The sequence below is a fragment of the Mustela lutreola genome, chromosome 7 (assembly GCF_030435805.1).
Source record: "Mustela lutreola isolate mMusLut2 chromosome 7, mMusLut2.pri, whole genome shotgun sequence".
Taxonomy (NCBI): Eukaryota; Metazoa; Chordata; class Mammalia; order Carnivora; family Mustelidae; genus Mustela; species Mustela lutreola.
The window spans coordinates 104,543,034-104,561,637 of record NC_081296.1 but is presented as its reverse complement, the minus strand read 5'-3'; the positions used below and the strand labels follow the sequence as shown (position 1 = coordinate 104,561,637).

The following is an 18,604-nucleotide window of genomic DNA, read 5'->3' as shown; positions in this document are numbered from 1 at the left end:
TTGGTGTATGGTTCACTATTGTAAATTTGATTATACTTTTAGGAAGATATAAACATTTTCCTAAATTCAAATCATAAACTACTTGAAAAGTTATCACACTTCTCAAAAAGGAAGATGAAAGAAATTATCATATCTTAATAGCATATACATATCATATCTTTTTTAAAAAATATTTATTTATTTGACAGACAGAAATTACAAGTAGATAGAGGCAGGCAGAGAGAGAAGGGGAAGCAGGCTCCCCACTGAGCAGAGAGCCCGATGTAGGGCTCAATCCCAGCAACCTGAGATCATGACCTGAGCCGAAGGCAGAGGCTTTAACCCACTGAGCCACCCAGGCACCCCCTACTTATCGTATCTTAATAGCATATAATTACATGCTATTATACCTTAATATAATATATTAATATTTATTTTATATATATAGCATATACTAATAAGATATGATAATTTCTTTCATCTTCCTTTATATATATGTATATTTGTATATAGCATATATATATATATAATGAATTTACTTACCTGAATAGTGAATAAGGCTGTGTTTGAAAGATCAATAAATCATTACAGTGGCCCTAATCAACATAAAAAAAGAATTACCAAGGTGTTTAAAAGAATAAAAATGCATTAATAATTTAATATTTTTATTTTGTAAATGTAAAAGAAATTATAAGCACAAATAAATCTCTCCCCCTAGTTATTCATACACACACACACAAACCATACATATACACACACTGCTAGCCACACAAACTTTGGTAGGCCACTACCATTTCTCAGTGACCAAGTTTTTACCTAACCACAACATATACAACTGCAAATTTAAAATTCAGATACATGTTTTTCTCTTAGAACAATGAGCTCAAAATGAGAAAAATAGTGATTTTCAAGCTTTTTTGTTTTTAAGGATAACTTTTCTCTTCCAAATGACTCTTACTTTAAAATCTCTTTATCTTGTCTCTATTTTCCAAATGGTCCCAGGAGTCCCTGGGAATTCTTCATTTGGAAATCTCAGATCCCAGAAGATTTTTTGAATAATGATTCTCTCATCTAAAAGTTAATGTGGAAGAATCAACAGAAAAATGTCCCTAATCCTTTCAAATAAGCCTTTAGAAATTCATAATTTATGATCATGATTTTAATCAGGATTCCTGTTTTAATGATAAACTCTGTATCCTACCAATTTCTAGTGCCAAGAAAAAGAAGACAAACCACAAAATTCGCTTTTCAATTAAATGCAAAGTCGTGGTTTTAATCTTTTGTTGAAACACTGAATTCTCACCCAAAGAAAGTTCTCAGACTTTCAATGTATGAAACGTTTAAATTGGAGGCTTCAAAACTATAAAGTAAACCAAATCCCCTGGAGAGAAGCCAGCTCATTTCAGGGTTCGCCACTTGGCAGGCACAACTCTGGAGATAACTATGTCTAGAAAGATGTCAGGGAGAGTGCTGGCACCAAAATGGCTGGATTCTGGCTGGTGCCTCCTGTCCCTGCCAGTTCTGAGTCCCGCTGTTCCCAGATGTCCTACACAAACCAGAGCAACCAGTCCTGAGCTGCTGTCCCATCACAACACAATAGGAGCGTGGCCACCTTGCTCTGAAATTCCCAAGGTGCAAGGAGTGAAAGAACAATACTCTCCAAATGCTTTTCATTTATTTATTTGACCTTAGTTTTATCAAATTTTAAAACTGCAATGCTTTACTCTTAAATATAAGGTGGGTAAAGCTGTGGCAAAAGACACATAAAGTAAAAAGAAAGTACACTTAAAAATTTCAAGCTACTTTCTTCTTGATGGGAGAAGTTAGCATTGATTTTCCAGTTATTAGGTGAGGTACCAATTTCATGGGGACTTACTACTATACTTAGTAGTTTACGTATACATTATATATATTCTTATGAAATATCAATTATGACTTGGAAACATTTTAATCTAATAAAATTGCAAACACCCATACTATCGTGAGACTCAGGAAAAGAAGGTCACCTTTTAAAAGCTCTTAATAACTTGGCTAATGAGGTTTGTCATTAGTCAAACTAATGAGTTTGATTTGTTAACTCAAAATATCCTGAAATACTTCACAAAAGCTACTCATTCTGAAGATTAATCACACTATCAAGTAACATTTCATATTCTCCTATATTTGGCAATGTGGGAATATCAACAATTCTGCTGAATAGCCATTTAGTTAGAAAAACAAAACCACTCAGAGGAAATAGTTAGATGTGAAATTTTCTTACTGTATCCAAGGAAAGTAAATCATCTTTGCTCCCACCAAATACCATTATTTCATTTTCTTTCCCCAAACAGGCTGTATGCCATAACCTATAATTGAAAATTATAAGCAGAGTAAAATACTATGAAGAAGGAAACTATATATGACATATAAATCAATTTTAAACTGCACAACTTCACATTTAATCTATTTCAAAATGGGCATGATTGAATTTGAACTTTTGGCATATCCTAAAAGAGATTTTGAAGATTCCTCTAGAATCACTAAATCATTAAATTCTCATTAAATCACATCAATTAAGGAGATGACCCCTAATAATTCTTTTCTATTATATCCCCCAACTTTTTTCTAGCCTCTTTATCTTATAGTTATTATCAGTGAAATAAAATTAATTAAAAAGGAACTGATCATCCTATTGCTGAAAAATGGAACTTTCCCCTAATTTTCTTATTATTATCTGCCACGTTCCTGTTTTCATCATTTTTGGCTTTTCTTTCCTGTTCTCTGTTCCCCATCCCCTAACAAACCCAAGTTGGCCATCCCTTCACGCTAACAGTGTCACACTACTTATCACTCTGGGCACAGAATACCAGAATTGTTCCTTATTTTTCTGTCTCTAGTCTCTCTCAGCTACACTTGACTGTTAAATAATATTTCTGAAATGTTTTTAACCACGGACATGTCCTGATCAGGAAGCAACTGTGCCATTTTTCTCAGCCTCATATATATGATCAACAATTATTTCTTTTTCTCATAATTCTTAATTCTTGGCCCCTCCCCCTGCAATGAACCCTCTCTTCCTCCCAAGTTCATTATTTGCATCCCCTAAGAGAAAAGCTGATCTGTCTGTAGGCTTTTGCTCACCCCATTTCTTATGCTTAAGATGATAAGTCATTCTTTCAGGGCCTTAAGCACAGGTTCAAAATCTCCAGGAATCATCCAAATACCCAAACAAACCGGCTCGGTTACCCTCCCTGGTTAGCACCTTTGAAGATTTCCATGTTTATTTTATAATCTTCTGACTTACGACAGAAACTGCTCTATATACTACTTTAATTATCTCATGTGTGGATCTTCTAAAGGTCACACGTGAGGTCCTTAGATCAAAACTTGCCAGTGGTGTGCTGGAAGGAGCTTACCGGCTCGGTGAAACCAAGTCTCTGTCCAAATCCACGTTCAGTACCATCTCAGTGGGAGCCTGAAATTGGCCATGGTGGGCACCAGCAAATACTACAAATTAGGGCTTTTTGTTTTGTTTTTCCTGGAAAGCAGTCATTTAAGCCTTTACCAGCACACCACTGCAACTTGGGAAATCTAATTATATGCTTCTCCTTAAAAATGCCTAAATATGGTATTTTGCATCCAGTGGGGGGTCAAAAACTCTAATTAACAAAAGGAAATGCAAAAAAACACTATAATGTATTCAATTATTAAATAAGTTATTTCGTAGGAGTAGAGCATCTAATGTTCTTTCAGAAATGGTCTGATAGTTCATAGTCATCTCCAATTTCACATAATTTAAAAAGCATAAACATATGTTTGATAAAATTCAGTACTTTGGGGAGCTCTAAATCTCAGGACAAAAAAGTACATGTAAAGTTCTCAATTTTAGAAGATAAATTGAGAATTTTACAAACTCATTGCTTTGACTCTGAATTTTGATGACTTCCCTTAATAGACCAAATTATTGAAGCAACAGACACCCCAGTTACACATTATCACTTATCTTATTACCACATCACTTATTTTTAGGACATTCATCCTTTTCACTTAACTCCCACGAGTGCAAACAGTAGGATTATGCACAATTGGCTACATCAAGTACTTTCCTCAAACGATCACTCACACATTCAATGACAGTTGCACTCGGCACCCAGGATAGAACTGAGTCATAAGGGATTTTGTTTCGGAAATGCTCTGCCCAATTCTCCAACTTATATGTTAGAACATAAATTGATGTAAGTCTTCACTGACACCCAGATTATGGTGTGAGCTTGGGGACGAGGAATTGGATAAAGGAAATGGACTACAAGGAACATTTAATTTCTGGGAGAGGAAGGCCGTGTGTAACCTCGGCAACAATCATGGGATCCATCAGGAAGTACTGGAGGCTCCATAAGTCAATGCTATGTTGGACTTCTTCTATAGACATGTTATTAAAAAAGGTCCTTGCTGACAGCTATTTATCCAGGCAGTTAGATATGGCTAGAAAGATGGCCTTTCAATCACGCCTTGCTCTAAGATGCGACCTGGAGAAGAGAGTGCAATGCTACAAAATGATGGTTTTCGACCAGGGCTGATTTTGCCCCCAAAGGACATTTGCCAATATCTGAAATAGTTTGATTGTCACAACTCCAGATGTGTGTGTGAGGGGGGCACAGTACTACTAGGCTCTAGTGGGTGAAGGCAAAAAATGCCACTAAACACCCTCCAGGGCATAGGACACCCCTAGTAACAAAGAATAATTTGGTCCAAAATGTCAATTGTGCCGAGGTTGAGAAACCCTGCTGTAGGATTACAAGAGGAGAATTGGGCCATTTACATTTCAAATTATAACTTGAAACAGCACAAAATGTATTTAGATGTTAAGTAAATTCTCACTCATAAAAAATTAGTACACATACATATATATATATATGTTCTCCTTACACTAAACTGTATCCCACCTGTTCTCCTCCTCACCTCATACCTGAAGATAGATCTGCCTCTGTCTTATCTGCCTTAGGGAAACTCTGGCCTGGACTTCATCATCGAAGAACACTGGAAAGCCTTTCCTGCCTTGATTTTGGTGACATCTAGCTTGCAACCTGATGTTTGTCTATAGACTGATAGTTTATGTCCTCTCACAGCTGCTCTAAACTTATCACCTAAACATTCTAATAAAGCATATTATTTACATGACACATCAGCTGAATTCAAAGAAATCTCTTTACATAGCTCAGTTCTAACTAATATCATTATTAATAATAGTTGTGTTGCTCTAAATACTTATTAAGGATTGAGTTATAAAATAGGAGCAATTTAAAAATTAAACATATTCTTACTAACATTTTGGTCCAAAATTACTGCAGTCATACATTCAAACAATTGAAAGAGAACTAAGAGCTTTTCTAGTCCAACTCCCTCATTTCGCAGCATGAAGAAATTAATGCTCAGTTTTGTTAAGTGACTTTCCCAAAGCCAAAAAGCTAGTTAGCCAAAAAGCTGAGCAAGGACTAGAACACTGGGTTCCCATATTTTAATATACAACTCTTTAAGTTAAAAATGCATTTCAAAAGATCGAAATTGCTAAAATAATACATTTCAATGCATTTTTATACATGAAAATATAAGAATCATGTATGTAATTATGATAAACTCTGTTTTATGCATATTAATATAAATATAGACACTGAAAGATATACAAATTCCTTTATGCCTTTATCTCAAGTAAGTTACTTGTCATTTATTAAACTTCTGAAATGCACATGACTCAGTTAACTTGACACTTGTATACATAATCTATAGCAAAAAAATTTCTGAAATACATGGCATGCAAAAGAGTAAAATCTATTACTAACTGTAATGATTATAATGTGTTGACTCTGAATTTCCTAAGAATTTATTTTTATTATACTATTCTCTCAAATTAGAAAAAAAAGTATTACAATTCTAATATGGTTTTCTTTGTACAGTTGACCCTTGAACAACACAGGGGTTGGGGCAGTGATACCCCCCAGAACTGAAGATTGACATACGATTTTTGGCTCCTCAAAACTTAAGTACTAATAGTTAACTGTTGCCCAGAAGCCTTACCAATAGCATAAATCCAATTAATACATATTTTGTATGTAATTTGTATTATGTACTGTATTCTTACAATAAAGGAAGCTAGAGAAAAAAAATTATAAAAAATGAGTAAATAAATAAAAAGCAAAATCAGACCTACAAATACAGAGAACAAAGTGATGACTGAGAGAGGAAAAGGGAGTGGGGAGGATGGGCAAAACAGGTGAAGGGGATTGGGAGATACAGGCTTCCGGTTATGGATGAGTAAATCGTAGGAATAAAAGGTACAGCATGGGAATACAGTCAGTGACACTGTAGTAGCATTGCATAGTGACAGATGGCACCTATAACTGTGGTGAGCATAGGTTAATGTATAGAGCTGTTGAATCACCATGTTATACCCCTGAGACTAATGTAACATTGTGTGTCAATTACTCACATTTTAAAAAAGAGAATGTTATTAAGAAACTCATATGGAAAATACATTTATAGTACTGTGTTTATTTAAAAAAAAATGTATGTAGTAAGTGGATCCATGCAATTCAAACTTGTGTTGTTAAGGATCAATTGTAGTATGATCATACATTGTTTCTACAACTTTTACTCTATAATATACGACAAATAATTTACATGTCTTTTTTTAAAAATTCATATTAATGACTACATCAGTTAATTAAAATAATAATCTTCCATCTATTTGATCAACATTAAAGTAATCTTCTAATTAAATTGCAAAAAACCTCTTCTAAAAACAAATAACTACTAAAGCCAACCTCATCCTTGTCTACTTATCAAAAATATTAACATTATATGATACTTCCAATTTCTTAGCCTTTTCATATTATCAGGCAAGATTACATTTACATAAAAGTAACATTTTTAAGTATGCAAACATGGATGAAAACAGAATAGACCATATCTAACAATCAGACATAATTAAAATGATAACTACTTAGGTAACATCTAGCTTATTTGAAAGATATCTTTCTTGATTATTTACAATTTTAATGTCAAACACTATAAAATCAGTGCTATATTTTAATACTTCAGAAATTCTTAACTACTTTACTAGTCATTAACTTCTAGAGTTACCTGGGTCTTGTTTTAGGTAAGTGTGTAAGTTGTTTCCAACCATTTGTTATGACATTATAAATCCAACCATCACCTGCAATTATGACAGTTCAGAAAGTAAGATTAGGTCTTTAGTATAAAATTTAAACTTTTTCCTATATGCTATATTTATATATATATGTACATATATATATGTATAAATATGCTATATTTATACAACTGTCTTTTTTTGTGTGTATATATATCTTCGCACAAAAATTTTCAGAGATATACACAGGTAGAATGACCATGATAATGCACTCTCACATACCCCAAATTCAACAACTATCCAGGTTTTGTCACACGTGCTCCATTTATCTCTTTTTTGTTATTCTTGTGGCTCAGTTACTCTAAAGCAAATCTTAGCTCTTCTGTCATTTCCCCCGTATATACTTCAGTAAACATCACTTTAAAAAATATATCGTTTACAGAACAACAATGCTGTTATCTCATTGCCACAATGCCATTATCATAGTCAACAAAATTAATTCTTGGTATCACGTAATACCCAGAAATTAAGCTGGGTCTGTACAGGAGGTCTCTGACTGCACTGAGTTAGGACAGGGAATTCCCCACATGTCCGTGACTAAAAACACCAAATAGGAATTAAAAACATTAAAGCTCAGGGCGCCGGGGTGGCTCAGTTTGTTGAGCGACTGCCTTCGGTTCAGGTCATGATCCTGGACTTCAGGATCGAGTCCCGCATTGGGCTCCCAGCTTCTTGGGGAGTCTGCTTCTCCCTCTGACCTTCTCCTCTCTCATGCTCTCTCTCACTCATTCTCTCTCAAAAAAATAAAATCTTTTAAATAAATAAATAATAATAATAAAAACATTAAAGCTCAAAAGACATGATATTAAACAACCCCTACTGAAACAAATAGATGTTAGTTTTTTATTAGACTCCAAATCTCTTTTAATTAAAAACCTTCAAATTGGAGAAGCATAATCATTTGCAATACTTAATACCCCTACTAGAAACTCCTCTGTTTCCCTAGCCAGCCTCTGGAATCCCTTTGTTGCTTGACAAATAGTTGATGATCAATAAATTGCTGTTGAAAAATAAAAAGATGTTTCCAGATCCTATATGGAAGTGTATAAATCAGGTTTCTTATGAAAACCTCTCTAGTCATAGAAAACTGAGTTAAGAAAACACAAAACACCTAACATCAAACTAGAGCGTGGATATTCTTAAGTCATTTGTCTATCCTGATGCACAATTTTACTGCTGGAAAAACAAAAACAAAACCCCAGCATGACAAAACCACAGCCATTGGAATCAGCAATGACAGGAGTTCAAAGTTTCTGGCTAAGCACCTTCCTTTATAGTTCTGGAATAAAAAAAGGAGCAACTGGCCTCCCACCTTATATTTCCAGAGCCTTCTGGGGAAGACTGTTCTTCTAATCCCCATTCCAGGCTACAATGTAAGTATCTGGATCAAAAATCAGGAAGGCACAGAACCACAGAATATTACAGTTGAAAGGGGCTTTAATTCATCTAGCTTCCCACCTTTCCTTTTCTATATACCTAGGAAACAGGAGAACGTGGAGAGCCAAAGGTACTAAAGCAAAGGGGTCTTCTAATTCTTTTTTTTTTTTTTTTAAGATTTTCTTTATTTATTTGACAGAGAGAGATCACAAGTAGTCAGAGTCAGGCAGAGAGAGAGAGAGGAGGAAGCAGGCCCCCTGCAGAGCAGAGAGCCTGATGTGGGGCCTGATCCCAGGACCCTAAGCCAAAGGCAGAGGCTTAATCCAATGAGCCACCCAGTGCCCCAGTCTTCTAATTCTTAATGAAAGCATACAGTTGGGGATAAATGTAAACCAGAAAATGAAAGAAAGAGAGAAAGGAAGAAAGGGAGGAAGGGAGGAAGGAAACTTATGTATCAAATATACTTAAGAAAAAAGAATGAGGTAATAATTGTAGGCTAAACTTTAATTGACTTACTTAATGGAATATTGTCTGCACTTAGTCCACCAAATAGAAAAAGTTTATCATCAGCTATTGGTGTTAAAGTATGCCATGACCGATGTTTGGGGTTTTCTCCATTAACAGGAATCCTGTGGTAAGGGGGGAAAAAAATCTAGTTACTGTGTTAGTCAAAATGAAAGTTTCCTCATACTTTTCTAAAAAGCTGCTTTTCCTATCTCCAGCTGCATTAAGATTAAGATTTCAAAAACATTCTTGGGGTGCCTGGGTGGCTCAGGTCAGGATCTCAGGGCTCTCTGCTCAGCAGGGAGCCTGCTTTCCCCTCTCTCTCTGCCTGCCCCTCTGCCTACTTGTGATCTGTCAAATAAATAAAATCTTTTTTAAAAAATTCTTTAATACTTAGATGAATTTAAACAATCTTTTCATTTAGCTCTATGCCACTTGGTCACAGAACACAAACTGAAAATTACAGTCAGTTCCCAGTGCGTGCTTCATATCATGTCGTTTAATCCATATAACTTTTTAAGTTTTTCAACATAATTATTTTTTATGTCTGTAACTTTTTACTGTGGGCCCATGTTTAATTTTATATTTTTAGCTGATTTCCTCAAGGATATTATGGGATTTGGGTTCTGTTGCTTTTACTTTGGTTTACTTCCCTTACAATTTCCCAAAGCTTCTTTACCTGAAAATGCTAGCTACTCTAGCTTCAAAATAAAAGTATGCAGGGGCACCTGGGTGACTAAGTCAGGTAAGCAGCTGCCTTTGGCTCAGGTCATGGTCCTAGAGTCCCAGGGTAGAGGCCCATGTCAGGCTCCCTGCTCAGTGAGGAATCTGCTTCACCCTGTCCCTATGGTCCACCCCCCTCATTATCGAGCTTTCCCTGTATCTCTCTCTCAAATAAATGAATAAAATCTTTAAAATAAATAAATAAATAAATAAAAATAAAATAAAATAAAAGTAGGTCTGGGTGGTTCAGTCAGTTAAGCGTCTGCCTTCTGCTCAGGTCATGATCCCAGGGTCCTGGGATTGATCCTGGCATTGGGGTCCCTGCTCAGTGGAGAGTCTGCTTCTCCCTCTGCCTCTCCCCCAACCCACCCTGGCTTGTGCTCTCTCACTCGCTCACTCTCTCTTAAATAAATAAAGTCTAAAATACAAAACAAAACAAAAACAAAGACGTCACAAGAAAAGAACATGACAGACCAATATTGGTCATGAACATAGACGCAAAAATCCTCACTCACCAAAATATTAGTAAATCAAATCCAAAAACTTAAAAGAATTATACACCATGACTAAATAAGATTTATCCCCAGTATGCAAGGCTGTTCAACACTCAAAAAGCAGCTAATGGAATCTACCATATCAATAGGCTAAAGAAAAATCAAATGATCATATCAAAAGCAGCAGGAAAATAGAAGCATGGCTTCCTGCTCATCAGGGAGTCTGCTTCTATCTCTCTCTCTCTCTTTCCCTCTGTCCCTCCTCACTGCACACACACACACACACTCTCTCTCTCAAATAAATAAATACAATCTTAAAAAAAAAAGTTTGCAAGCCATTCCAGGTCCAGGATAAACCTCTAAAAATTTCAAATACTGTCCTATTCTTAAAGAAATAAAAACACAAGTTCAAAAGTTTAACTTGTGAGGTAAGAGGATACGATACCATTCTCCAGCATTCTGGAATGTTCCAGAATAATATGGGCCATTTGTAGAAGATATAATTATTTTTTCCAAAATGGAAGTATTTTCATGGTTTGTGTTGGCTATAAGAATCATTTTGGTTACAAAAGATTCAACAACCACAAAAGTAATTTTTTTCACAAAAGTATTTTTATTTTTTATTTTTATTATTTTTTTAAGATTTTATTTATTAATTTGACAGAGAGAAATCACAAGTAGGCAGAGAGGCAGCCAGAGAGAGAGAGAGAGAGAGAGGGAAGCAGGCTCCCTGCCGAGCAGAGAGCCCGATGTGGGACTCGATCCCAGGACCCTGAGATCATGACCTGAGCCGAAGGCAGCGGCTTAACCCACTGAGCCACCCAGGCGCCCACAAAAGTATTTTTAAAAAGGAGAGTTCTCTTATAATCCTGTCCTCCAGCGATGCGAAATAATAATAATTTGGTATATATCTTTCTAGGTTTTAATGTACATATAAACATATTTATTAAAAAATATAAATGGGGGGGGGGTGCCTGGATGGCTCAGTGATTTAAGCCTCTGCCTTGGGCTCAGGTTGTGATCCCAGGGTCCTGGGATTGAGCCCCGCATCGGGCTTTCTGCTTGGCAGGGATCCTGCTTCTTCCTCTCTCTCTGCTTGCCTCTCTGCCTACCTGTGATCTCTGTCAAATAAATAAATAAAATCTTAAAAATATATATATATATATATATATATATATATATAAATATATATATAAATATATATATATATATATATATATATATATATATATATAAATGGGGGGCGCCTGGGTGGCTCAGTGGGTTAAGCCTCTGCCTTCGGCTCAGGTCATGATCTCAGGGTCCTGGGATTGAGTCCCACATCAGGCTCTCTGCTCGGTGGGGAGCCTGCTTCCTCCTCTCTCTCCACCTGCCTCTCTGCCTGCTTGTGATTTCTGTCTGTCAAATAAATAAAATCTTTAAATATATATATATATATATATATATATATATGGATCATATATTCTGTTCTTCAACTTTTTTCATTCAATTAATATGTTGTAGAGTATTTCTGTAAGTATAACTTCCTTTGGTAATGGAAGCATAGTAGCCACTGCGCAAATGTGCAATAATTTAAACAATCCCCACTTGGAAACATGAGGGCTGACCTCCAGTTCTTGCTTTTACAATAATGTTGTAACACAAATCCACACATGAGCATGCATCCAATTATTTATCTTTGGAGAAACTCTGGATCAAAGTAGAAATTCCATTTTATGTTTTTTTTTTTTAAAGATTTTATTTACTTATTTAACACAGAGACAAAGAGAGAGGGAGAGCACAAGCAGGGAGAGAGAGAAGGTGGCTGCCTGCAGAGCAGGGAGCTAACAAGGTGGGGCTCAATAGCAGTACCCCAGAATCATGACCTGAGCCTAAGGCAGATGCTTACCTAAGCAGGCATCCCTGGCTTGCATACTTGTTTTTTATTTTACATTTTAAACATATTGCCCCCCTCATTTTACATTTTAAATATATTGCCAAACTACCTTCCAGAAAAACTGTACCAATTTATACCCCCACTAATAGTCTTGTTATAAATGAGCACACCTTGTTATTTGTAATTATTTTTTATCTGATAATTGAAAACTATTATTTTTAGTTCCATTTCTTTGATTGTCTATAAGGTTGAACACCTTTTAAAAATAATTTTGGGGGGCATGTGGGTGGCTCAGTTGGTTAAGTGTCTGCCTTTGGTTGGGGTCATGGTCTCAGAGTCCTGGGACTGAGCCCTGTTTGAGGCTCCTTGCTCAGTGGGGAGTCTGCTTCTCTCTCTCCCTCCCCTTACTCATGCTCTTTCTCTCTCTTTTAAATAAATAAATGAAATCTTAAAAAAATAAAGTAATTTTTGCCCATTTGTATTTCTCCCACGAGTTGCTAATTTATGTTCTTTGTCCACTTTTCTGTTGGATCATTTGTCTTTTTCTTACTGATTTTTTGTTTTAAAAAAAATTTTTTTTTAATTTTATTCACTTATTTGACAGACAGAGATCACAAGTAGGCAGAGAGGCAGGCAGCGAGAGAGAGGGGGAAGCAGGCTCCCCACTGAGCAGAGCGCCTGATGCAGGGCTCAATCCCAGGGCCCTGGGATCATGACCTAAGCCAAAGGCAGAGGCTTTAACCCACAGCGACCCAGGAGCCCCTCTTACTGATTTTCTAAGTTCCTATGGCTTTAAGCCCTGTAAAATATACTGCAGGGGCACCCAGGTGGCTCAGTCAGTTACTCATCTGCCTTCAGCTCAGGGTCTTGGGATCCAGTCACACACTGGGCTCCCTGCTCAGCAGAGAGTCTGCTTCTCCTTCTCTCTTTGCCACTCTCCTCACTCATGCTTTCTCTTTCTCTCTCTAGCAAATAAATAAAATATTTTTTAAAATACTGTAAATATGACTTTTAGTTTTTTGTTTGCATTTTCCAATTTGCCTTTTAACTTTGGTGAAGTTTTTTTTTTTTTTTTAAGATTTTATTTATTTATTTATTTATTTATTTAAAGGGCACCTTTCTGGTCAGTCAGTGAAGCATTTGTCTTCAGCTCATATCATGATCTCAGGGTCCTGAGATCGAGCCCCATGTTGGACTCCCCTTTCCGTTGGGGAGTCTTGTTTATCCCTCTTTCTGCCTCTCCCCACTGTTTGTGCTCTCTCCCTCTCAAAAATATGAATATTTTTAAAAATAAAGATTTTAACTTATATATTTGATAGAGAGCACAAGCAGGAGAAGAGGGAGACACAATCTCCCCTTGATCCCAGGACTTGATCCCAGGACTGCAAGATCATGACTGGAAGGCAGACACTCAACGGACTGAGCCACCCAAGCACCCTGGGTTTATAGCATCTTTAAAAAAACTTTCTCCATTGCAAGATTTCAAAGATAATCTGCTATAATTTTTTTTTGGCCATTTCAGTTTCATTTTTAATAGTATATCTATTTTAGAATAATATATAGCTCTGATTCCATCTCATTACACAAACAGCTAAAGTGATAGCTAAATAGATTTATTCTATTGTTAAATATATCCTTTGAACCACAATTAAAATCTGGCTTTTCCCTACTTCGTTATGTTTACTTGTTATGACCCCAATAAATTGTTCCTTCATTTCTTCTTCTGACCAGTTCTCAAGAATACTTTGTACAAAACCAGTACTTTTACATAATCAATTTTCAACTGCTGGTATTCTCATGTTTTATTTAATTTAGTTAAAGAACAAACTCTGCATTTAAATCTGTATATTCCTTGCTTAGACATATGATCTGAAGGAAAAAGATACTAGTTCAGTTTTAGAGACTCAGATTTGGATTATGATCCAAAAGACAGAGAGACAGACACACACACACACACACACACACGCCTTTTGATTAAAATATACTTAAATCTCATACTTACCTTCCAGACCAAGTCCAGGTATCTAAGTTTAGATAGTGCAAATCATTCATCCTAGTTTGCTAAAATAAAAGTGTGTTAAATTAGTCTGTGTTTTACATCCTTCATGGGCTAAAATTTTGGTTTTAAAATAAGTTCAGATTAAAAATAGACATCTCCATTTTACCAAACATCAGAAATTTATATATTGGGAAAAAATGCTAAGTGTTAATAAAATTAATCTAGAGCTACTCAATTAATTTATCGGGGGGGGCGGGGAGGAAGAAATGGGTTTAAACTAATAGGATTTAAAGGTTCAGAAATTTTAAAAACTTTTCTGGTTATGCACTGATATGAAGGATTCTCTTCACTAACCCATGATTCATAAATCATCATGATTCATGTATAGTCTGTTTACGGGATGGAAAATAAAAGTTACCGAACAGGATTTTAGTATCTTGATAATTTGAATAGTCTGTTGTTCCCCCGAATCAGAAAATAATTTATGTAAGTAGAATCACACATAAAAATACCATTTCCATGAAAACACTAACCAAAACACGTCCGCCAAAGATATAGCCCTTATTTCCAAGAATGGCACACGTGTGTGCAGCTCGGGGCTGTGGAGGAACTCCACCCTGCAAGCAGAGATGAGAAAACAGAATGCAAAACCTTGAAACATGTCTAAGGAAGTCCCACTCCTACGCTCAGTATGAGAAATACCTGACCGCCAGATCACGATTACCTCTGTAATTCAATAAAAATCCTAAGGCAAAATTTCATTCTGAGTAGTAATAATTATAGACAAACAGTGTTCTTCAAAAATGAAATTTAGGGGTGGCCCAGTCGGGGGGGGGGGTCTGCCTCTTGGTTTCGGCTGAGGTCATGATCTCAGGGTCCTGAGATGGATCCCTGCCTCCCAAGGGCACTCAGCAGGGAGTCTGCTTGAGATTCTCCATCTTCCTCTCCCTATGCCCCTCCCCCGCTCTTATGCATGCTCTTTCTCAATAAATAAATCTTTAAAAAAAATGAAACTTATTTACTCAGAGCTTTACTTTTTAAAGTGTTTTTCTTAACTACCTGACATTATTTAGCAAAATAAAGTTTCACGTAAATTTCAGCTTGAACTATAAAGATTTAAAAATCAAATTAAAAAGATTCTCTCTCTCTCTTCCCCCTTCCCTCTTTTCCCACACCCTTCCCCCACAGAGTTCATATTATGAGTGAGTAATACACAATGATCTCAGAGACTCTAAGAAATTACATCCGCCCCCTCAAACTCTTGGGAGTCTTAAATCCTCAATAAGGACTTCACTCTTGCCTTAAGCCAAACATTGCTTTATCACTTACTAAAACTCTTCCCATTAACTGGTAACACTTTTCTATACTTTATTTTGAAAAAATATAGATCTCTTTTCCAGAGAAGTTTGGATTGGTGGGAAAAGAGAGAATATAATGGGTAGATGAATGAATGAGATTTAGAGGAAAAATTTTCTGCATAATTTCCAAGTGTTCATGGTGGGTGCCTTTGTGTATGCATTTCATTCCAAGTTCTGAAAGAACTTTTTCAACATTTTCAGAGCATTGGCTCCTGAATGTGGGCACAGGACATTTAAGCTCTACAGCCAATATCATAACTCTCAAGATTTTTCAGGCTCACTCGAATTACTGTCCTGAAGCCAACACTGGAAGAAATAATTCAGATATTAACAATTTAACACTTATATAAGTGAGAAAGAACCTTTTGAAATTTGATTCTCAGTCATTCCAGCAAAACACAATCATTACCCCATTCCTGATCTGAAATTTTGGAAAAATTATTCTACTATATACACATTGATAATGAAATAAATACCAAACTTCTGTCAAGTGCATTTATTAGCCACCTAAAGTTTCTGAATAAACTGAGTTCACGTAATTCTAAACAAAAACAAAGAAATGGTGATCCCAGGGTCCTGGGATCGAGCCCCGCGTCAGGCTCTCTGCTAGGCAGGGAACCTGCTCCCCACCCCCCCACCTGCCTGCCTCTCTGCCTACTTGTAATCTCTGTCTGTTAAATAAATAAATTAAAAACAAAAACAAAAACAAAGAAATGGAATTTGCATTAATCTGTGTGTCTAATTGTCTAAGTAATGCTCAATGCTTATTAAGTTGCTTGAAATAGTGAAAACAACTCGAAGATTACTAGTATATTGCTCTTAAGGGGTAAAAATCCCATATAGAAAAAACACTTTCAACCTTTCCATTTTATAGATGACACACTAAATGGCTTATCTAAAGTATACAGCTCTTATAGGACAGAATTAGAATGCAAACCCAATTATTTTTGACTTTGACACCGATAATTGGTACACCCTCCATGCTGCCTTGTCTTTTGATCCCAATATTGGGAATAATGAAGTATTTTAAGAACATCTCTAAAAAATGAAGAGACATCCAGGCACAGCCATGTGAGAATTTTCAATAAAATATAAATATAAGAACTCATCAATAAAATATAAACAATATAAGAACTCATTTGAAGAAATCATCAGAGAAATTACACTGAAAATCTTGGTAAATATGAAATAGGGTTAGGTGTGTGTAAAATGTTGAAGAAGGCTATAGACTGAGGTAAGAAGAGAAAGAAGGAGCCCAAGAACTAATTACAAGCTACCTGAGCTCCCTTATCCTCAGGAGCACATTCTACTTTTTTTATTATTATTATTTTTTAAAGTAGGCTCCAGCCCAATATGGAACATGAACTCACAACCTTGAGGCCAAGAGTTGCATGCGCCACTGAATGGGCCAGCCTGGTGCCCTGACAGCAGCATATGCTACAAATATGCCTTCAAGAGCTGCAGACTCCCGGTTTTTCTCTAAAGAAGTAGAGGCAACAGATGCCTGAGAGAGGTCCAGGATGAGTTTCAGTAGATCCAGTCTCAACATGGTTTCTTGGCACCAGCTTGCGGACATAAAATTATCTGAATAGAGATAAAATGCTTTTATTTCATTAACAAAAGACATAAATCTTAAAATTCAAATGGATGTATGTCATTTGTGCATTTTTGTGGACAGTTTTGGTTTTGTCCCTTTAGCACTCCATTTGGCGCAGTTCTGGTGACCTATTGCCCACAATTCTCTGCTCTCCTAGGGTAAGCCCGAGACACGGGCCTAGCTTGTCATCTCTTTGGGAATAGGGACCAATGTAAAGAGTGGGAACCTGCCCAAATATGCAGAGTCCTCTTCTAAGACTAATTTATAGACCTTGAAAGAATACAGCACCAGTGGAAAGGACTGCCTGGATAGCCAGGACCATGTTCCCTCCTAAATGAGCTGGCTGGTCTGCAGTAGACAGAATGAAGCTAGAACACAAAGAGAAGCAAAGAGAAGTTGACGAAGAGCTATGGAAAATGTTGTGATGGTATGGAGTAACTTCCTCTAGCTCCTGAGGCCCTAGTCCCTACAGTTCTTCCACTATGTGAGCCACTCCAAAATATACCTTCCCTCTATGTAAAAATTAATTATGGCTTAAGCTAATTTGAATTTGGGTTTGCTCACTAGTTCATGAAAGAGAATAATAATGTATTTTTGTCATGCTTTAATTGTATGTAGACTTCAAGAGTATGAAATATGGGCTTTTCAAAATTATGGACTTGACTGTAAAAGGATTTAAAAAAAAAGATTTTATTTATTCATTTTTGAGAAAGAGTGGAGGAGAGAGAGAGAGAGCCCGTGTGCATGAGTTGGGGGGAGGGGCAGGGGAGAAGCAGACTCCCCGCTGAGGAGGGACTCTATCCCAGGATCCAGAGATCTTGACCTGAGTCAAAGGCAGACACTTAACTGATTGAGCCACCCAGGTGCCCTAAAAGGACATTTTAAAAGTGCCATCATTACATCATACTTGTGGGTAAAGGACAATGATGGTACCCACTTTGGAAGATTTTTCTAGACAACTTTAGCTAACCTGGAGAAAAATAGGGGATTAAAAATAAAAAGAGTATTAGTGATGGCACTTAAGGGATTATATGATTATTATTATTTTTTAAAAGTTTTTATTTAGGGGCACCTGGGTGGCTCAGTGGGTTAAAGCCTCTGCTTTCGGCTTGGTTCGTGATCCCAGGGTCCTAGGATCGAGCCCCGCATCGGGCTCTCTGCTCAGCGGGGAGCCTGCTTCCCCCTCTCTCCCTGCCTGCCTCTCTGCCTACTTGTGATCTCTGTCTGTCAAATAAATAATAAACAGAATCTTTAAAAAAAAAAGATTTTATTTTATTTATTTGTCAGAGAGAGAGAGAATGAGAGCGAGCACAGGCAGACAGTGGCAGGCAGGGTCAGAGGGAGAAGCAGGCTCCCTGCCGAGTAAGGAGCCTGATGTGGGACTCTATCCCAGGACGCTGGGATCATGACCTGAGCGGAAGGCAGCTGCTTAACCAACTGAGCCACCCAGGCGTCCCAAGGGATTATATGATTATAAACTCAATTGCTAAAATCCAAATAACTTAGCAAAAAAA

The 18,604-nt window shown here is 36.6% G+C and overlaps 1 protein-coding gene across 3 annotated transcripts in view; it reads right to left on the bottom strand.

Annotated features, from left to right (window-relative positions):
- KLHDC1 (kelch domain containing 1) overlaps positions 1 to 18,604 on the bottom strand; it is a 52,263-nt gene that overhangs the window by 9,302 nt on the left and 24,357 nt on the right. For 2 of the 3 annotated variants that reach the window (XM_059182030.1, XM_059182031.1), the window contains exons 7-12: positions 14,669 to 14,752; positions 14,139 to 14,197; positions 9,056 to 9,168; positions 7,096 to 7,168; positions 2,240 to 2,324; positions 523 to 575 (exon numbers count right to left, since the gene is read on the bottom strand). In XM_059182030.1, the coding sequence (XP_059038013.1) occupies positions 523 to 575; positions 2,240 to 2,324; positions 7,096 to 7,168; positions 9,056 to 9,168; positions 14,139 to 14,197; positions 14,669 to 14,752 (467 nt within the window). Of the gene's footprint in view, positions 1 to 521; positions 576 to 2,239; positions 2,325 to 3,374; positions 3,434 to 7,095; positions 7,169 to 9,055; positions 9,169 to 14,138; positions 14,198 to 14,668; positions 14,753 to 18,604 lie in introns of those variants that run through there. The other variant, XR_009355653.1, reaches the window with a different exon arrangement.